Source organism: Planococcus citri, chromosome 5 (assembly GCF_950023065.1).
Source record: "Planococcus citri chromosome 5, ihPlaCitr1.1, whole genome shotgun sequence".
In the NCBI taxonomy this organism is placed as follows: Eukaryota; Metazoa; Arthropoda; class Insecta; order Hemiptera; family Pseudococcidae; genus Planococcus; species Planococcus citri.
Window position 1 is genome coordinate 54,367,620 of NC_088681.1, and position 15,808 is coordinate 54,383,427.

Genomic DNA, 15,808 nt, shown 5'->3' on the forward strand with positions numbered 1-15,808 from the left:
TGAACTTTCAGGTACTAGAAAGCTCGATCGACTGAAATAAACGAGCTTGACGTGATCAGCGATGCTTAATTAGTGAAAATCGACTATTTGTACGCCCTAACTGGCTTTCATTCGGCCAAAAAGCTCAATTTTGAGGACAACAAATTTTGATAAAAATGGTGCAGCGCTTCAGGCGGCAGAAAATGGAACTTCTTTTGTTATCGTCAAAAATACGTTCCAAATACACCTTTCTATATCCCAAAATCGCGATTACAAAAGAACTTTTAGTTTTCACCGCCTGCAGCGCTGCATCTTAAATTTTGAACTTTTGAACCAGTTTTGCGAGCTTTAGAGGGCTTTTTAGGCTGTACGAACTGGTCGAATGAGGGGGTTTTTGGGTACTGCGAATTCGTTTCCAGTGTTGGTTCTGCCAAAAAGCTCATAATTCCCTCGAAAATGAAGCTTTTTTTCTTAAAAGTTGAACTTTCAGGTAGAAAAAAGCTCGATCGACTCGAATAAACGAGCTTGACGTGATCAGCGATGCTTAATTAGTGAGAATCGACTACTCGTACACCCTATTTTGCTTTCAATTGCCCAAAAAGCTCAATTTTGAAAAAATACAGATTTGCCAATTTTTGTCATTTTCGAATAAATTAGATGCTAAATGGGACCAATTTCATTAGGAGAATATAGAGTATTAGGAGGTTCGATGCTCCTGAAACTTGAACTTTCGATTCAATTTTGGGAGCTTTAGAGAGCTTTTTAGACTGTACGAGTGGTACGAATAGGGGGGTTTTCGCAGGTGGAGAATCCGTTTCCGGCATTGGTGCTGCCAAAAAGCTCAAAGTTTCATCGAAAACGAAGCTTTTTTCAAAAAAGTTGAACTTTTAGGTGCAAAAAAGCTCGATAGATTAAAATAAACGAGCTTGACGTGATCAGCGATGCTGAATTAGTGATATTCGACTATTCGTACACCCTATTTGACGTTTTTTTGGCCACAAAAGCTCAATTTTGAAAAAGTTCATATTTTCCAAATTTGATCATTTTCGAGTAATATTTGATGCTAAATAACACAAATTTTATTAGGAGAATATAAGATATTAAGAGGTTCGATACTCCTAATACTTGAACTTTTGAATCAATTTCGCGAGCTTTAGAGAGCTTTTTAGACTGTACCAACTATACGAATAGGGGGGTTTTCGGGGTCGGAGAATTCGTTTCAGGTGTTGGTGCTGCCAAAAAGCTCAAAATTCATGGAGAAATGAAGCTTTTTTTCAAAAAAGTTGAACTTTTAGGTAGAGAAAAGCTCGATCGATCAAAATAAACGAGCTTGACGTGATCAGCGATGCTGAATTAGCGATAATCGACTATTCGTACACCCTATTTGGCTTTCATTCAGGCCAAAAAGCTCAATTTTGAAGGTAAGAAATTTTGAAAATAATGATACAGCGCTTTAGGCGGTAGAAAATGGAACTTCTTTTGTTATCGTAAAAAATACGTTCAAAATACACCGTTCTATATCCCAAAATCCGGATTACAAAAGAACTTCTTATTTTCACCGCCTGCAGCGCTGCATCGCAAATTTTGAACTTTTGAATCAATTTTTCGAGCTTTAGAGAGCTTTTTAGACTGTACGAACTATACGAATAGGGGGGTTTTCGTGGTCGGTGAATCCGTTTCCGGTGTTGGTTCTGCCAAAAAGCTCAAATTTCCTTCGATAACGAAGCTTTTTTTCAAAAAAGTTGAACTTTGAGGTGCAAAAAAGCTCGATTGATCAAAATAAACGAGATTGACGTGATCAGCGTTGCTCGATTAGGGATAATCGACTATTCGTACACTCTATTTGGCTTTCAATCGGTCGAAAAAGCTCAATTTTGAAAAAGTTCATATTTGCTACTTTTAGTCATTTTCGAGTATATTTAATGCAAAATGAGACCATTTTCATTGGGAGAATATGGGATATTAGGAGGTTCGATACTCCTAATACTTGAACTTTTGAATCGATTTTGTGAGCTTCAGAGAGCTTTTTAGACTGTACGAAATATGCGAGTGGGGGTTTTCAATGGCGGAGAATCCGTTTTCGGTGTTGGTTCTGTCAAAAAGCTCAAAGTTCGCTCAGAAATGGTGCTTTTTCCCAAAGAAGTTCAACTTTCAGGTGGAAAAAAATCAGAGAAGGGATTAAAATATCAACGTTCAAAATAATACACCCGTAAGAAAAAAACAAAACACAACAAACATTTATTCGCAGCAACACAACAAGAACAAGAGAAAAACGTGGCAAACGTAACGATAAACACAGACATTAAAATAACAAAATTGCTAAGCGTAAACACACTGACACGACGAATTATTCGCGTTGTAGATAATAGTAATAGTAATACTTGATACACATTACAATAACACACGAAAATAGGTAGGTAATAAAGTCTCTATACAGTGCACACAGCGTAGTGAATATTCTTCTTCAATTAGCTCCGCATGAAATTAATATAACTAATTCGGTTTTCTGGCTTTGCAACGACGAATACTCCAGACTCCAAGAACCGAAATTAAATTCGACTATTTTGAGGATTTGATCGACGTAAGTTAATATATCGGTTATGTGATCCCTACAGACAAACAAAAAAAAACACACTACATAGTACATACCAAAAATAAATCAAAAACGAGATTAAAAAAAAAAGACAGAAATATTCTCTCACGTGTCTGTGACGGTATTATTCTTATTTCTAACATCTAATAGGAACATGTCGATTGTTTTCTTGAGGATATCGGCGTATTCGATGCTGTATTCTCCGCATTGCTCTTTTACTATTGGAACACATTTCTTGAAGCTTTTCCAGCAACTGGTGTAGTCTTCTACAAAATACAACATGTTTCAAAAATTACTCACCAAAAAATAAAAAAATGAATTATTTTTAAATTAAATTTACCAAGAGCGAAATAACATTCGGCCAGATCCAAACAGCAGTACAATATTTCGGTATTATTCTCGTTCATGAAGGAATGTTGCAAATTGACGCATTTCTGGAGAACGCTGATCGCAGACTCGTAATCTTTCTGATCTTTGAGAAGAGCTCCTGTAGCACAAAAAGGTAGAATAAATTCGGTATTTCGGGTTTTCGATTAAAAATATTCGATACCTATAAAATATTTAAAGAATATTCGAACCTGTTTTACGTAAAGTTTCCATTTTATATTTAATATTCTCGAAATGACTAGAATCGATGATATGCGAACACGAGGTACATTTTAGGTGCGAATCCGAGCTCGGTTTCGAGTCGAAGGAATGTTTGCATCGAGGACAAATAAAGGACGCGTATCGATCATCTTTTCGACTAGAATTCGAACAATGTTGGCATTTGCAGTCGAAGAAGAACTGGGCTCGGAGTATTTCACGTCTCTGTTCGGTTTTCATTTTACGATAATGAGGACCTGTTGAAAAAAATGAGTTTAGTTAGAATCATTTCGTTGGATCATTAACTCTTTAAATTTTCAAATTCACTAAAAATCTAAAAATGAAATTCAACCCCAGAAATTTTGATCAAGAAAGTTTACTTTTTCGATCAAAAATTTCCCAACTAGTAGAAGCAACTTTACCGTAACAATTGAAGATTTCTTCCCCCTTGGCTATTTTCTTGGCAGCACGAACGACCAAATGATTATTGAAGAAACTGAAAATACATCATAAAATTATACAACATGAAACCTCAAGAATTATTTCAATTTAATTAATCATCGTGAAATATTCAAAAATCAGAACTAGCTTCGAAAAAATGATCCAACTCACCTAGTAATAATATTAGGTCCGCAGGAATGATTCATCATACTAGCCGAAGAATAGATTCCAGTCGCGTACGTGATCTGGGATAATTCCAGCCAAGCCATATCTTCGTAATTATCTATACTAGATTTCTTGATAGCGAATCCGTTGCAAATAGCTTGAATAATATGTTTCAATAAAGCGAAGCTAATCTCCTCGATCGATTTCCAAGACACAGCTGTTGACTTGAAGAAATCCGTGAACTCTTCCAAATAAACGACCATCAACGTAGCTGTCTAAAAATACAAATTCAGATCAATCAAACAAATTCGAATTAATGCTCAACAAATACGAATCATTTTGCAGGGACTGTACTCAAATTTTTCTCAAAAAAAGTAACTTTGGTAACCAAAAAAGCCGAAAAAAGTAACCAAAAAAAATATTGATGTAAAAAAAAGTGGCAACCAAAAAACTTCAAAGCGTACAAAACATTACATTTTATTTTATATTACAAAAAAAAACAAAAAAAATGGAACGAAAATTTTGATAGCAGTTTTTTCAAAAAACACAGAAAAAAACATCGAAATTCGAATAAAACCCATTTTTGAAAAAAAAACATAATCAAAAAATGTGTTGATCTACTGAAAAAATTGTAAAATTGAAAGAAGAGGGGGAAGTCTACCGAAACAGGAAGGAACGAAATTTAATCTTTTATTTAAAATCATTTCAAAAAATCAAACACAAAAATACGAATTGTAAAATAGCAGAAAAATTATTCGAGTGTTGAGAAAGAAAAAAACAGTAATTTGTAAAAAAAAAATCCCATAAATAAGAAGAATTATTTTAGAATAGGAAACTTATTAAAATCAACAGTAAAGTGCGGCAGGGGAGGGGGGGGGGAGATAGCAATCCAAATTTGGCAAAAAAGTGATTTATGAAAATTATTCTTAAAATTTGGGTACAAAAAAATATACCTCACTTCAAAAAGAGAGGAAGAACAAATCCTCCATCAAAACTGTCCAAAATTGACACAATTCCAAAAAAAATAACAGAAAAAAGGCAACAAAACTATTGAAATTGAGAGAAAATGACCAATTGTCAAAAAATGATGTTGAAAAACCTCTTGGTGATCTTTTTTAATAAATCAAAATCATAAGTGGCCTCTTGGACCAACTTGGGGTAAGTACAATCTATGCTACAACTGCCAGTCCCAGGAGTAGAGAAGACAAACCTTAAGAGAGGTTTGGTGCATCCAAGTCACAGAGGCTGGTAACTCATCTTTGGCAGGCTGGAAGCTGAGGATGAGGCTAAGACCAAACCTAACACCTTAACATGTGCTGATGTGCCTAGCGTCAAAGCTGCAACCTGAATGAGCTACAACATCAAGCCATCTCAGGATGTAGGGGAGAAGAGAAAACAATCAGAAAATATCCCTGAAGCAGCAACAGGAAGAGCAGCGAAGCTTGCGAACCTTGATACTCAAGAGTCATACATACTGCTGGTGCTAGGCACAAATCCTGTACAAAAGCGAGAATTCTGCGCTATAACCAAACTTCGGGAAAGTTGGCTTGATGGCGCAAAGGGCAGTCCCCTCATCAAGCTATACTGTTTCGGGCTAGAAACCCGTAGAAGCGGGAAAAAACAATTTCTCTGGAAAACAAATATAAGAAACTGGCTGGAAAATCAGGTAACCCTGTTGAGCAGCAGGCAAAAAAGCCCACGCTATGGAAGAAACAAAACAAGCTGAAGATCGCTACCTGGAATGTGTGAGGAATAAATGGAAAAGAGGAGGAGCTGGAATACTGAATACATCTTGATGCAGAGAAACATTGACATAGCCCTTATCACAGAAACTAAGAAAAAGCGCAGCGGCACCGATGAGTGAGGAGAATTCACTCGAGTATATGCTGGAATAGGAAAAGCTGAATGTGCCAGAGCAGGGATTATGATTTATACATGGAACAGACTCAAAGACAACATCCAGGCATATAGAATATGGAATGGAAGCATTGACTTTTTAGATATGGACTGCTAGTGGTACATAAGCCAATGGTCTTGAACATAGTTCATCAGTTAGTCAAGGTTTGGCTTCTGCGCATTCCGGAATCTGAAAAATTACGTCATACCAGGTGATGATGTTATACCTCCCGCACCTTCGTGTAACCATACCTGGGTGGTATAACGTCACAACAGAGCTGGTGAGCTGGCACATGGGCAGATTGCAACCCTCGACTTACTATGTTCAAGACAATAGCCATATGTTAAGCTTATGGGCCGCTAGCAGTCCATATCTAAAAAGTCAATGAGTGAAAGACAAATCAAGATGAATCTGAAATTTGGGAACCAAGATATTTCACTGATTGGCGTATATGCACCAGAGGAAGGCAAAGAGGAGGAAGACATCCTGAAGGAGCTAGGAGCAGAGCCAATCATTAGATGAGTGAAAGATTACAGAAAGAAACGGCGAAAACATGTTGATAGAATGCCTGTGGAACGGTCCCCTCGAAAAGTCAAAGAATATACTCAAACTGGCAGGAGGAGCAGAGGAAGACTGAAGACAAAACTTGATGATACATCGAGCAATTCTTCTACAGTTTCCCAAATGTGCTGAACAGCTCACTGGGTCAAAGTTCAATGATGATGATGACAATCATAAGTCCCTAAGAATAAAACTCAAGAGCAAAATTAAAAATGAACTAAAAAACGGAGTTTTGTCAAAATTTAAAAAGTTGAAAAAAACTATGAGGATTCCAGAATAAAAATTCAATTAGAAGTAGAAAAACTTGATTGGAAAATTAAGGTAAAAAGCACCAAAATCTAAGAAAAAACATTGCAAGAATTGAGAAAATTTTGTAAAAAATTTCGAAAATTTGCTGAAATTAAAAACAAAAATTCAAACAGAAAAACGAATCAAGAAAATTCAAAACAAAATTACCTATGGAAATGATGAAAATGGAAAACTGATGAAAATTCAGTTTAGCAAAAATCATTTAGAATTCAGAACAGAGAACTCACAAGAATTAAAATTAGTAATAAATTCGGAAATTCATCAAAACAATTTTGTGAAAAATAATTCAAACTTGAAAAAAAAAATTTAAAGAGAGAGGAAATCCGGAGGACGGAAGGGAAGAGGAAAAGAGAGAGAGAGGGAGAGAGGGATCGACGAATGAAAGATATCAAAATGCAAAAAAATCTACCACAAAAAGGTGAAAAAAAAAAAACAAAGACATCAAATTTTGAAGAAGCTCCCCACCCTTTTCGAAAAAAAGATCAAAATTTAAAGAAAATCATGATTTTTGGAAGAAAAAAATCACAATACCACAAAAATGTGATGAAAAAAATCACTTGTTTTTTTAAAGCACAAAACTCAAAAAAAATTGTTAAAATAAAAAAAAATGCAGTTAATTAGAATGAAATTATAGAATTCCGAATATTCAATGTTAAAAAAGTCTGTCAAAACTGGAGAAACTTCGCCAAAATTTAAAAAGAAAAAAAAATGGAAATTCGGAGAAAATCATCGAAAACTTGAAAAAAGAGAACTCGAAAAAATTCAAAAAAATCTACAAAAATCCAAAAGAAAACTCACCAAATTGTTGAAGAAAAAAATTCACAAAATTCAAAAAAAAAATCATCGCACTGAAATAAGGAGAAATCTCGACTATTTGAGCAATAAAATCACACAAGTGGGATAGTTGGGGGAGCTCACTTAAGGATAAATTGCACCCCCCCTTCCCCCGTCGATCCTCCGAGACAACTTTTTTCTTAAAGGGGGAGTCCTAAGGAACATTTTTAGCCCTTGTACTCAAAAAAAAAGTGGCCCAACTTACGGATTGGCGGCCATTTTGATTGACAGGTCAGCCGAAATCGCAGATTTTGCGTTCCAACATAGGACTTGCACAAAATTTTTCAAACTGTACAAAGGTAGATCCAAAGATCAAGCAAAAATTTATCTCCTGTCAAAATTTCAAGTGCTAAAGTGCCTTTTTGATTTTTGGTGAATTTTTGAAAATCAAATTTAGGCCAAAAATGATGAAAAAAATCAAAATTTTACCAAATTAACCAAGAAAGCTGAAATTTGGGATACACCCTATTTTCGGCATGCAAAATTGATTGGAAACTGTTTCAAACCGCTTTGAGCAGTTCTGGAGCCTCCAGCACATTTTTGAAACTCGAAATTCCAACAAAATTTCACCAAAATAGAGTTGGAAAGCTGAAATTTATTCTGCAAACTAATTTCAATACGCAGCAAAGTCAATTGCAGGGGGATTTCAAGTCGTTTTGGAGCATCCAGCGATTTCTTGAAAATTACTGGAGCCTCCAGTAGATTTTTGAAACTTCAAATTTTCACAACATTTCATCCAATGGAGATGGAAAGTTGAAATTTACTCTACACTCCAATTTTAACACCCTCTGAAGACGACTTCAGGTGGGTTCAAATCATTCTGGAGCCTCCAGCGACTTTTTGAAAATTACTGGAGCCTCCAGTAGATTTTTGAAACTTGAAATTCCCGCAACATTTTACCAAATGGAGTTGGCAAGCTGAAATTTACTTCGTAAACTAATTTCAATACGATCTAAAGTCAACTACACGAGGTCGTATGATGTTTTTTGGAAAATTGAAATTTCCAAGAAGTAGCTGGAAGCTTCAAAACCATTTAAAACCATTTGAAACCTCTCAAAAAGTCGATGGAGGCTCCAAAACGACTTGAAATCCACCAGCAGACGACTTCATAGCGTATTAAAATTAGTTTGCAGAATGAATTTTGACTTTCCATTAGACGATATTTTTTAGGAAATTTAAAGTTTCAAAAATCTCCTGGAGGCTCCAGTAATTTTCAAATAATCGCTGGATGCTCCAAAACGACTTGAAATTCACCTGCAGTTGACTTCGCTGCGTATTGAAATTAGTTTGCAGAATAAATTTCAGCTTTCCAACTCCATTTTGGTGAAATTTTGTGGGAATTTCGAGTTTCAAAAATCTGCTGGAGGCTCCAGAACTGCTCAAAACGGTTTGAAACAGTTTCCAATCGACTTAGCACGTCGAAAATAGGGTGTATCCCAAATTTCAGCTTTCTTGGTCAGTTAGGTAAAATTTTGATTTTTTCCCTCATTTTTGGCCTAAATTTGATTTTCAAAAATTCACCAAAAATCAAAAAGGCACTTTAAACACTTGAAATTTTGACAGGTGATAAATTTTTGGTTGATCTTTCCATCTACCTTTGTACAGTTTGAAAAATTTTGTGCAAGTCCTATGTGGGAACGCAAAATCTGCGATTTCGACTGACCTGTCAATCAGAATGGCCGCCATTTCTTAAGTAAGTCCACTTTTTTTTGAGTACAAGGGCTAGAAATGTTCCTTAGGACTCCTCCTTTAAGAAAAAAGTTGTCACGGAGGATCACCGGGGGGGGGGGGGGTGCAATTTATCTTTAAGCGGGCTCCCCGAGACTACGAGGGAACATTTTCAGAAAAAATCACAAGAATTCAAGGTGATAAAATTCGGCAAAAATTCAAGCGAAAAAAATCATCAAAATTCATAGCAAAAATCATGGAAAAATTATTTTGGAAAAAAATCACCACCAAAATTCAAAATCATCAAAACTGAAAAAAAATCGGAACGCTGCAAATAAGCAGTGATGCCATTTAAATAAAATCAATCTTTTTTTTCGAAGAATTTTGGATAAAATTTTGAAAAAAAAGGAAATTTGTGAAAAAAACTCAGAAAAAGTAACTTTTAGTAACCAACATTTTAAAAAAGTAACCAAAAGTTACTATTAAAGTAACCGAGTACATACAATCTCTGATTTCGGCAACTTACCAAAGCGTATTGAACCAGATCTTCGACAGCTACATCGCTCAAATGAGACAGTAACTCGTTAACACGTTTGTAATGAGCTGACTGCGGATCGTGGGCAGCGATTAGGACAGTTTTAAATGCTAAATGGCCTACGCCTAGATTATGAAGCAGTCTTATACCGCGACACTCCCATTTATGGTACAAATCGTAAGCTTTCTTGAAGCAGTCTTCGTCGCAGAATAAATTATCTACGCATTCCGAGCATCTGCAAAGATTCAGATCACATTAAACTGAAATCAAGCCATTCGTGAAGGAGCAATGGAGAAAATATTTACGCAATAGGAGATGTCAACAATTTACAGCAAGTTTGGCAATGATTTTCGTAGTAATCGGGAAGAATTACGAAAGAATACGGCGTTTCGACGAACAAAATGTCACCGGTATCGATATCATCACAGGCTACGACTTTACGCTCATTTTTATCGTCTGTTTTTGAAACTCTACATCAACAAAAATAATACAAAATGTGAATTAAATCATAGAACGATGTAGTTTGATGATCAACGATGAACTTACTCGAGTTTCAACATATTTGAAGCGAAAGGTAACGTATCACTGGATCCCTTGGCGAGCTGAGGTAGTTGATAATCGGTTTTCGGTTCGATATCGTCGTTACTCGAGGTTTCGATTTCGTTACAGTAAAATTCGTTGGTAAGCTCGTCGATCATCTCGTCTGTAAAATATAAAACTAGGTCATCGAATCTGCTCAGAATGACACGATCAGAATAGACGATAAACAACTCACTTCTCTTAGGCCCAGGAATATTTTTATCCGCAGATATGAGTTCTTTAGCTAAATTCAAACATTGTAATCCGTCTTCGATTCGTTTCATCTTGAATAACGATTTCCCCTTGCGAACGATTAGTTTATAGTACAATGCTCCGATTTTATAATTCTTGATGGATAAATCGATATCCTTCACGCAATTCTACGAAACAAAATTCAAGTTGAAACACACGAAATATATCCACAATAGCTCCAAATCTCAGTTCCAGTCACCTCGTACTGCTGCAAACGAAACAAAACAGCTGATCTGTTCCCCAACGCCAATGATAACTCCGAGCTGCCATGTGGAGCATGGATGATACTTTCGGTATAAAGTTTCAGGCTCGTTTCATCGTCTCCTTGTTTGAACTTGACATTTCCCAGGTTTCTCAGCTCCTGAGACTTCTTCACACATTTCGATTCGGATGGGACTTTCTCCAAAACTTTGCCTATCCATTCGGATAACTCTTTCCTGCGCACGAAAACAAAAGCCATGAGAAATGTGTAAAAGCAACAGATAGTTACAATAAACAATCAACAGTGTAGTTCCATTTACCTGATGAAATCGTTCTTGTAGCATTCCAAGACCTTCTTGTGATGGGGTATTCGTGAAAACGAGTCGCTAATACCGTGTCTGATGCTGTAGGTTGTTAGAACTTTTAATAAATCCAGCCATGGTTTGGGTGTGTTGGAATTTTTGCCGCTGCTAAGCTCCATTGATCAACATTACGTGGGCGGTATTTCTAGAAGTAGAGTAAAGGTTTGCCTTAGATACGATGATATGTCTGAATGATATTATTATGACATGGAGTTACTCCAATAACCGAACTAATACTAATGAGTTCGTTAAAAAAAAGGATTATAAGAGCGAACACATCGTGACATCGAGTGTTTATTTCTCGTTTGTGTTTTTTTTAGTGGTGGGATATTATCGATATTTATCGATATATATCGATATTTGCCGCCGTCGATATATATCGATATTTTAAATCCGATAATCGATTATCGGAAAATTTTTAAAAATTATGCAAAAATCCCGTAAATAAATTGTGCGAGATGTTGTTTTGCTCTTTTTGAGCATTTTCAGACTCTTTTAGTGTAAAATAGTGATCATCACAGCTATTAATGGTAGCCATGAGCCATATCTGTAGAATGATGAAATGTTGACAATTGACATTACGTCATCAATGTCATCATTATTTTAAAAAGCGCAAAATAGGTAGCTAGATACTGAAAAAGCAAAAAGTAAGGAATAGAAACAGCTTAGAGATGACTCAGTTTCTCTTTTCATCAAAAATCAGCTGTTTTATGGTCTTTTTATGAACGTCAAAAACATCCGATATATATCGATATTATCGATATGAAACCTCCGATATTTTGACGATATCGATATCCCGAAATATCGATAATATCCCATCACTAGTTTTTTTGCATGGTAAAATAAATAAATAAAACACTCTTGATAAGTTGAACCCTTTGAACATAGACCACAACTAGATGGATGGGACACCAGATGACGGCCAGAAGTATGGCAGTAATTTACGAAGTAATTACTAATTCAGTTCAAATTTCAAAAATGAAATTAAAAAAAATAAAAATAAAATTGAAGGGCCTGATGGAAGAAGGGCCTCCTCGGCCGGAGGCCCTTTTTCCGCCTTTTGGTGATTTGAGTTCCTTGAAGTCTTTACTACCTTTGGTGTGAGTTTCAGTTCATGATCTTGTTCCTAGAGCAAGCTACGTGATGTTTTATTCATATCTCTTTGAAGTTTGAATAAATGAATAAAACATCTCAATAGGCGTACTGCCACACCGTAGTACCGTAGGTACCAGTTACAGTTTCATAAAAATTGATCTGGAGGCGAAAGGAAGCATCCTACAAAAATTTCTAGTAAACAAAGTTGTAGAGAATTAAATTTCCAATCGACATAATGTCGTTAGTTTTTTCCTAAAATGCTTAGTTTTTGATTTATATCACGTAAAAGATGAATTTGAATGAAAATCAAAATCAGCTTATAGAAAAAAATTGATCTGGAGGTGAAAGGAAGCATCCTACGAAAATTTCAAGTATTCAAAGTTGTAGAGAATTAAATTTCCAATCGACATAATATCATTAGTTTTTTCTAAAATGCTTAGTTTTCGATTTATTCACGTTGAAAGATGAAGTTAATCAAAATCAAAATCAACTTATGGAAGAAGGGCCTCCGACGACGCGAGTTTTTAAATCTCATTTTTTTCGAAGATGTGGATAAATTATTTGGCAGGTGATGATCAATACTTGTTGCTGACACTTCAAATAAAAAAAAACACCAACCACAAAATATCAATACGTTGAGTAGTTTTTAATTGGCAACAAAAGTAAAACTTTAAACGCGTTTTTCTCAAAACTATGCTTTTCCGAGGAGGCCCTTCTTCCGCCAGGCCCTTCAATTATTCAAACATGAAAATTTGAAATTTTGAAAATGAAATTGAGAATTTGTTGATTGTTGAAAATGAAAATTAATAATGGAATTCAATCAATTCAACCATTCAACGAAACAAATTTCGTGTTTGACATCCACTTCAATCCAATCCCAGAAGGTCAGAAAGTCAGAATCCAATCCTTATAAATTTTGAAAGCCCAATTACCTTATTTTTGGAGCATTTTGGATTTTTGGGGGTTCAATTTTAGTGAAGAGGAAGACTGAAGAGGAGAGGACCAGAGGTTTCAAATTTCATCAAGTCAAAATTTTTTAGGCTTAAAATGTTTCCATTTTCAAAAAGAACTAGATATTTCAATTTCATGAAATAGCTAGGTAGGTAAATGGTAAATGAAGAAAAGAAGTAGGCAAACCAAAATTGCAAAATTGCAAAAGTTGATTGAGGTTTGAGGAAAATAAAAATACAGTACATACATACCTATCTATAAACAGGTCAAGGATGAACATACTATAAGGAGTCCAATAATTGGAAAAGAAAAGTCCATATTTTTCAAGCTTTTATTCATATTGCAAAGATCTTTTCAAAAAGCTTGAAAAATAAGAAGAGAGTTTTTCTTTTCCAATATTCCAACAGTACCTATAAAAAAAGCAAAACTAAAGAGTAGAGGAGGTTTTGTCAAAAAAAGAAAACTGAAAAACCAAGACTTTCTTGACAAAAACTACTATACCTACTTATGAAGTTATGACATGACAAATGATAAAATCAAAAATGACAATTTTGAGGCAAAAATTACAACTTTTGGGCAATTCTAAATTCTAATTCTCACAGAATGTGGCCGTGGGACTTTTTGACAATTTTGACAAAAATGAAACGTTTTTGGTGATTTTGGCGAAAAAAAGTTATAAACAAACTAAACCAAGCTTTAGTGCCTTTAGTTTTGTTTTTCTTCATGTAAAAAAGAAAACAGGGCCTTTTCATTACATTTTCAAGCAAAAAAAATCATTTTTAACATTTTCGGCACAAAATGGAACTTATGACCATTTAGACAACAAAAACCAGAACGTTTTCACTTTTCAGTAGTTTTGATCAAATTAGAACTTTGAGCATTTTTTCAGTTTTTCAATTTTCACAAAATGAAACTTTATTTGGAAATGGCGAATCACAGTTCAGTAAGTACTTACATTTTTTCATCACATTGAACAAAAAACTGATTTTTTTAATAAAAATATTGGGGCTTTTTGACAATATTTTAGCAAAATATAGTACATTTGGAAGGATTTTGGCAAAAAACCAAGCTTTTAATGGCATTGTAGGCTAAAAACATAACTTTTTGACAATCTTGATAAAAGCAGACCTTTTTGGACAATTTCTCCGAACAATGGGACGTTTGTCCTTTTTTTGGCGATGTTGGCATAAAAACATTTCATTTTTGATATAAACAGGCAACAGGATTGTTTGCTTATGGAACTGGCAGTCTAGACAAAAAACAGGATTTTTTATACAAATATCAGAACTTTTTGACAAGTTTAGCATAACTGAGATAGGTATATCTTATCTTGACTTTTTTACAGGGATGGAAAGATGAAAGATGAAACTTTTGGCTTTAGCTTTTAGCTTTCAAAAATCCCAAACTTCCTCAGCTTTCAGCTTTTAGCTTTTCAATTTTTTTTTAATTTTTAATAAGGTGAATAGAAAGGAAAATGGAAACTCACAACCACAATGAAAAATAAAAAAAAAAAACATGAGAAAGGAGAAAACTGAAACTTGAGAAAAGTAAAATGTGAAAATCAAAAAACAACACAAACAGAAACCGAACCAAATGAATTTGTGAAAAACTAAAAAAGCTGGAAGAATGCTGAATTAATAAAGCTTTTCGCTAGAGCTTTTAGCTTTCAAAAATCCCAAACTTCCTCAGCTTTCAGCTTTTAGCTTTTCAATTTTTTAGCCAATTTTTTTTAAATTTTTAATACTTAATTAAGGTGAATAGAAAGGAAAATGAAAACTCACATCTACAACGAAAAAGCAAAAAACACGAGAAAACTGAAACTTGAGAAAAGTAAAATGTGAAAATCAAAAAACAACTCAAACAGAAACTGAACCAAATAAATTTGTAAAAAAGCTGATTAAATAATGCTTTTGGCTAGGGAAAGCAGGACTTTTTAATGGAATTCTAGGCAAAAAGAAAATACAAGGCCTTTTGACAATTTTGGCACAAAATATAATTTTCGAGTTCTGAGTATTTTGGCAGAAAACATCCCCTTTTTTTTGAAAAGTTTGACAAAATTAGACCTTTTTGAAATTTTTTTCACAAAATGGGACCTTTTTTGTTTTTTGTTTTGTTTTTTTTTTTTTTTTTTGAAAATATTGAATATAGGTTCATTTATCACATGATCAGAAATTCAGATTTCAGAACATAGAACTTGAGTATTATGGCAAAAAACAGGATCTTTTTTTCACAAATGTGTATTGGTTAAAACCCAGAATTTTCAAATACTTTCTGGTCAAAAACACACGACTTTTTGACAATTATTTTTGGCACCGACATCGACTGGGCACCAAGTGAAACTTTCTGACAATTTTTTTCAGATTTTCGATTTTCACATCTTATGACAAATGACAAATGACAGTGATGACAATTGACAGTTTTGTTGAGAATGTTACGATCGGAAATTCTATTTTTTTGATAAAAATTAGAACATTTGGAAAACTTGACCGAAAAACTCAGATTCCTTTTCTTTTGGCAATTTTGAAAAAAAAAAACTGAAAAGATGAATTCTTGAAAATTAATTTTGGCAAAACATTGGATTTTTTTTATTGAAATGAAAAGTACAGAAATTGCCATTAAAAACTTGAAACGGCTTTTTCTTTTTTTAGTTTTTTTGTAAGTCAACTCGCGATATTTTAGAATTGGAATTTAATTTATAATTCCAATTTTTTTTCGTCTGAAAAATGAAAATATTGAAAATATCAGAAAATCATTCATGTCAAGAAATCAAAACTCAAAAGACTTTTTTCTACTTTCTAAAA

The 15,808-nt window shown here is 34.3% G+C and overlaps 1 protein-coding gene across 1 annotated transcript; it reads right to left on the reverse strand.

The window, feature by feature from the left end:
• Nucleotides 1-2,193: 2,193 nt before the first annotated feature.
• LOC135848552 (SET and MYND domain-containing protein 4-like) lies at nt 2,194-11,279 on the reverse strand. Its single transcript, XM_065368483.1, has 12 exons — nt 10,920-11,279; nt 10,598-10,835; nt 10,343-10,526; nt 10,114-10,270; nt 9,873-10,037; nt 9,559-9,802; nt 3,770-4,038; nt 3,580-3,653; nt 3,151-3,414; nt 2,913-3,059; nt 2,682-2,838; nt 2,194-2,588 (listed from the first exon to the last, which is right to left on the reverse strand). The coding sequence occupies exons 1-12, from the start codon at nt 11,078-11,080 to the stop codon at nt 2,444-2,446; spliced, it is 2,205 nt and encodes a 734-aa protein (XP_065224555.1). The 5' UTR covers nt 11,081-11,279; the 3' UTR covers nt 2,194-2,443.
• Nucleotides 11,280-15,808: the final 4,529 nt, after the last annotated feature.

Bases quoted from the DNA above. Each gene is read 5' to 3' on its own strand.
- LOC135848552 (XM_065368483.1), bottom strand. From the start codon at position 11,080: ATGGAGCTTAGCAGCGGCAAAAATTCCAACACACCCAAACCATGGCTG. The intron at 10,836-10,919 runs GTAAATGGAACT...TTTCGTGCGCAG, and splicing joins TACAAGAACGATTTCATCAG to GAAAGAGTTATCCGAATGGA. The intron at 9,803-9,872 runs GTAAATATTTTC...GAATCTTTGCAG, and splicing joins TTGTTGACATCTCCTATTGC to ATGCTCGGAATGCGTAGATA.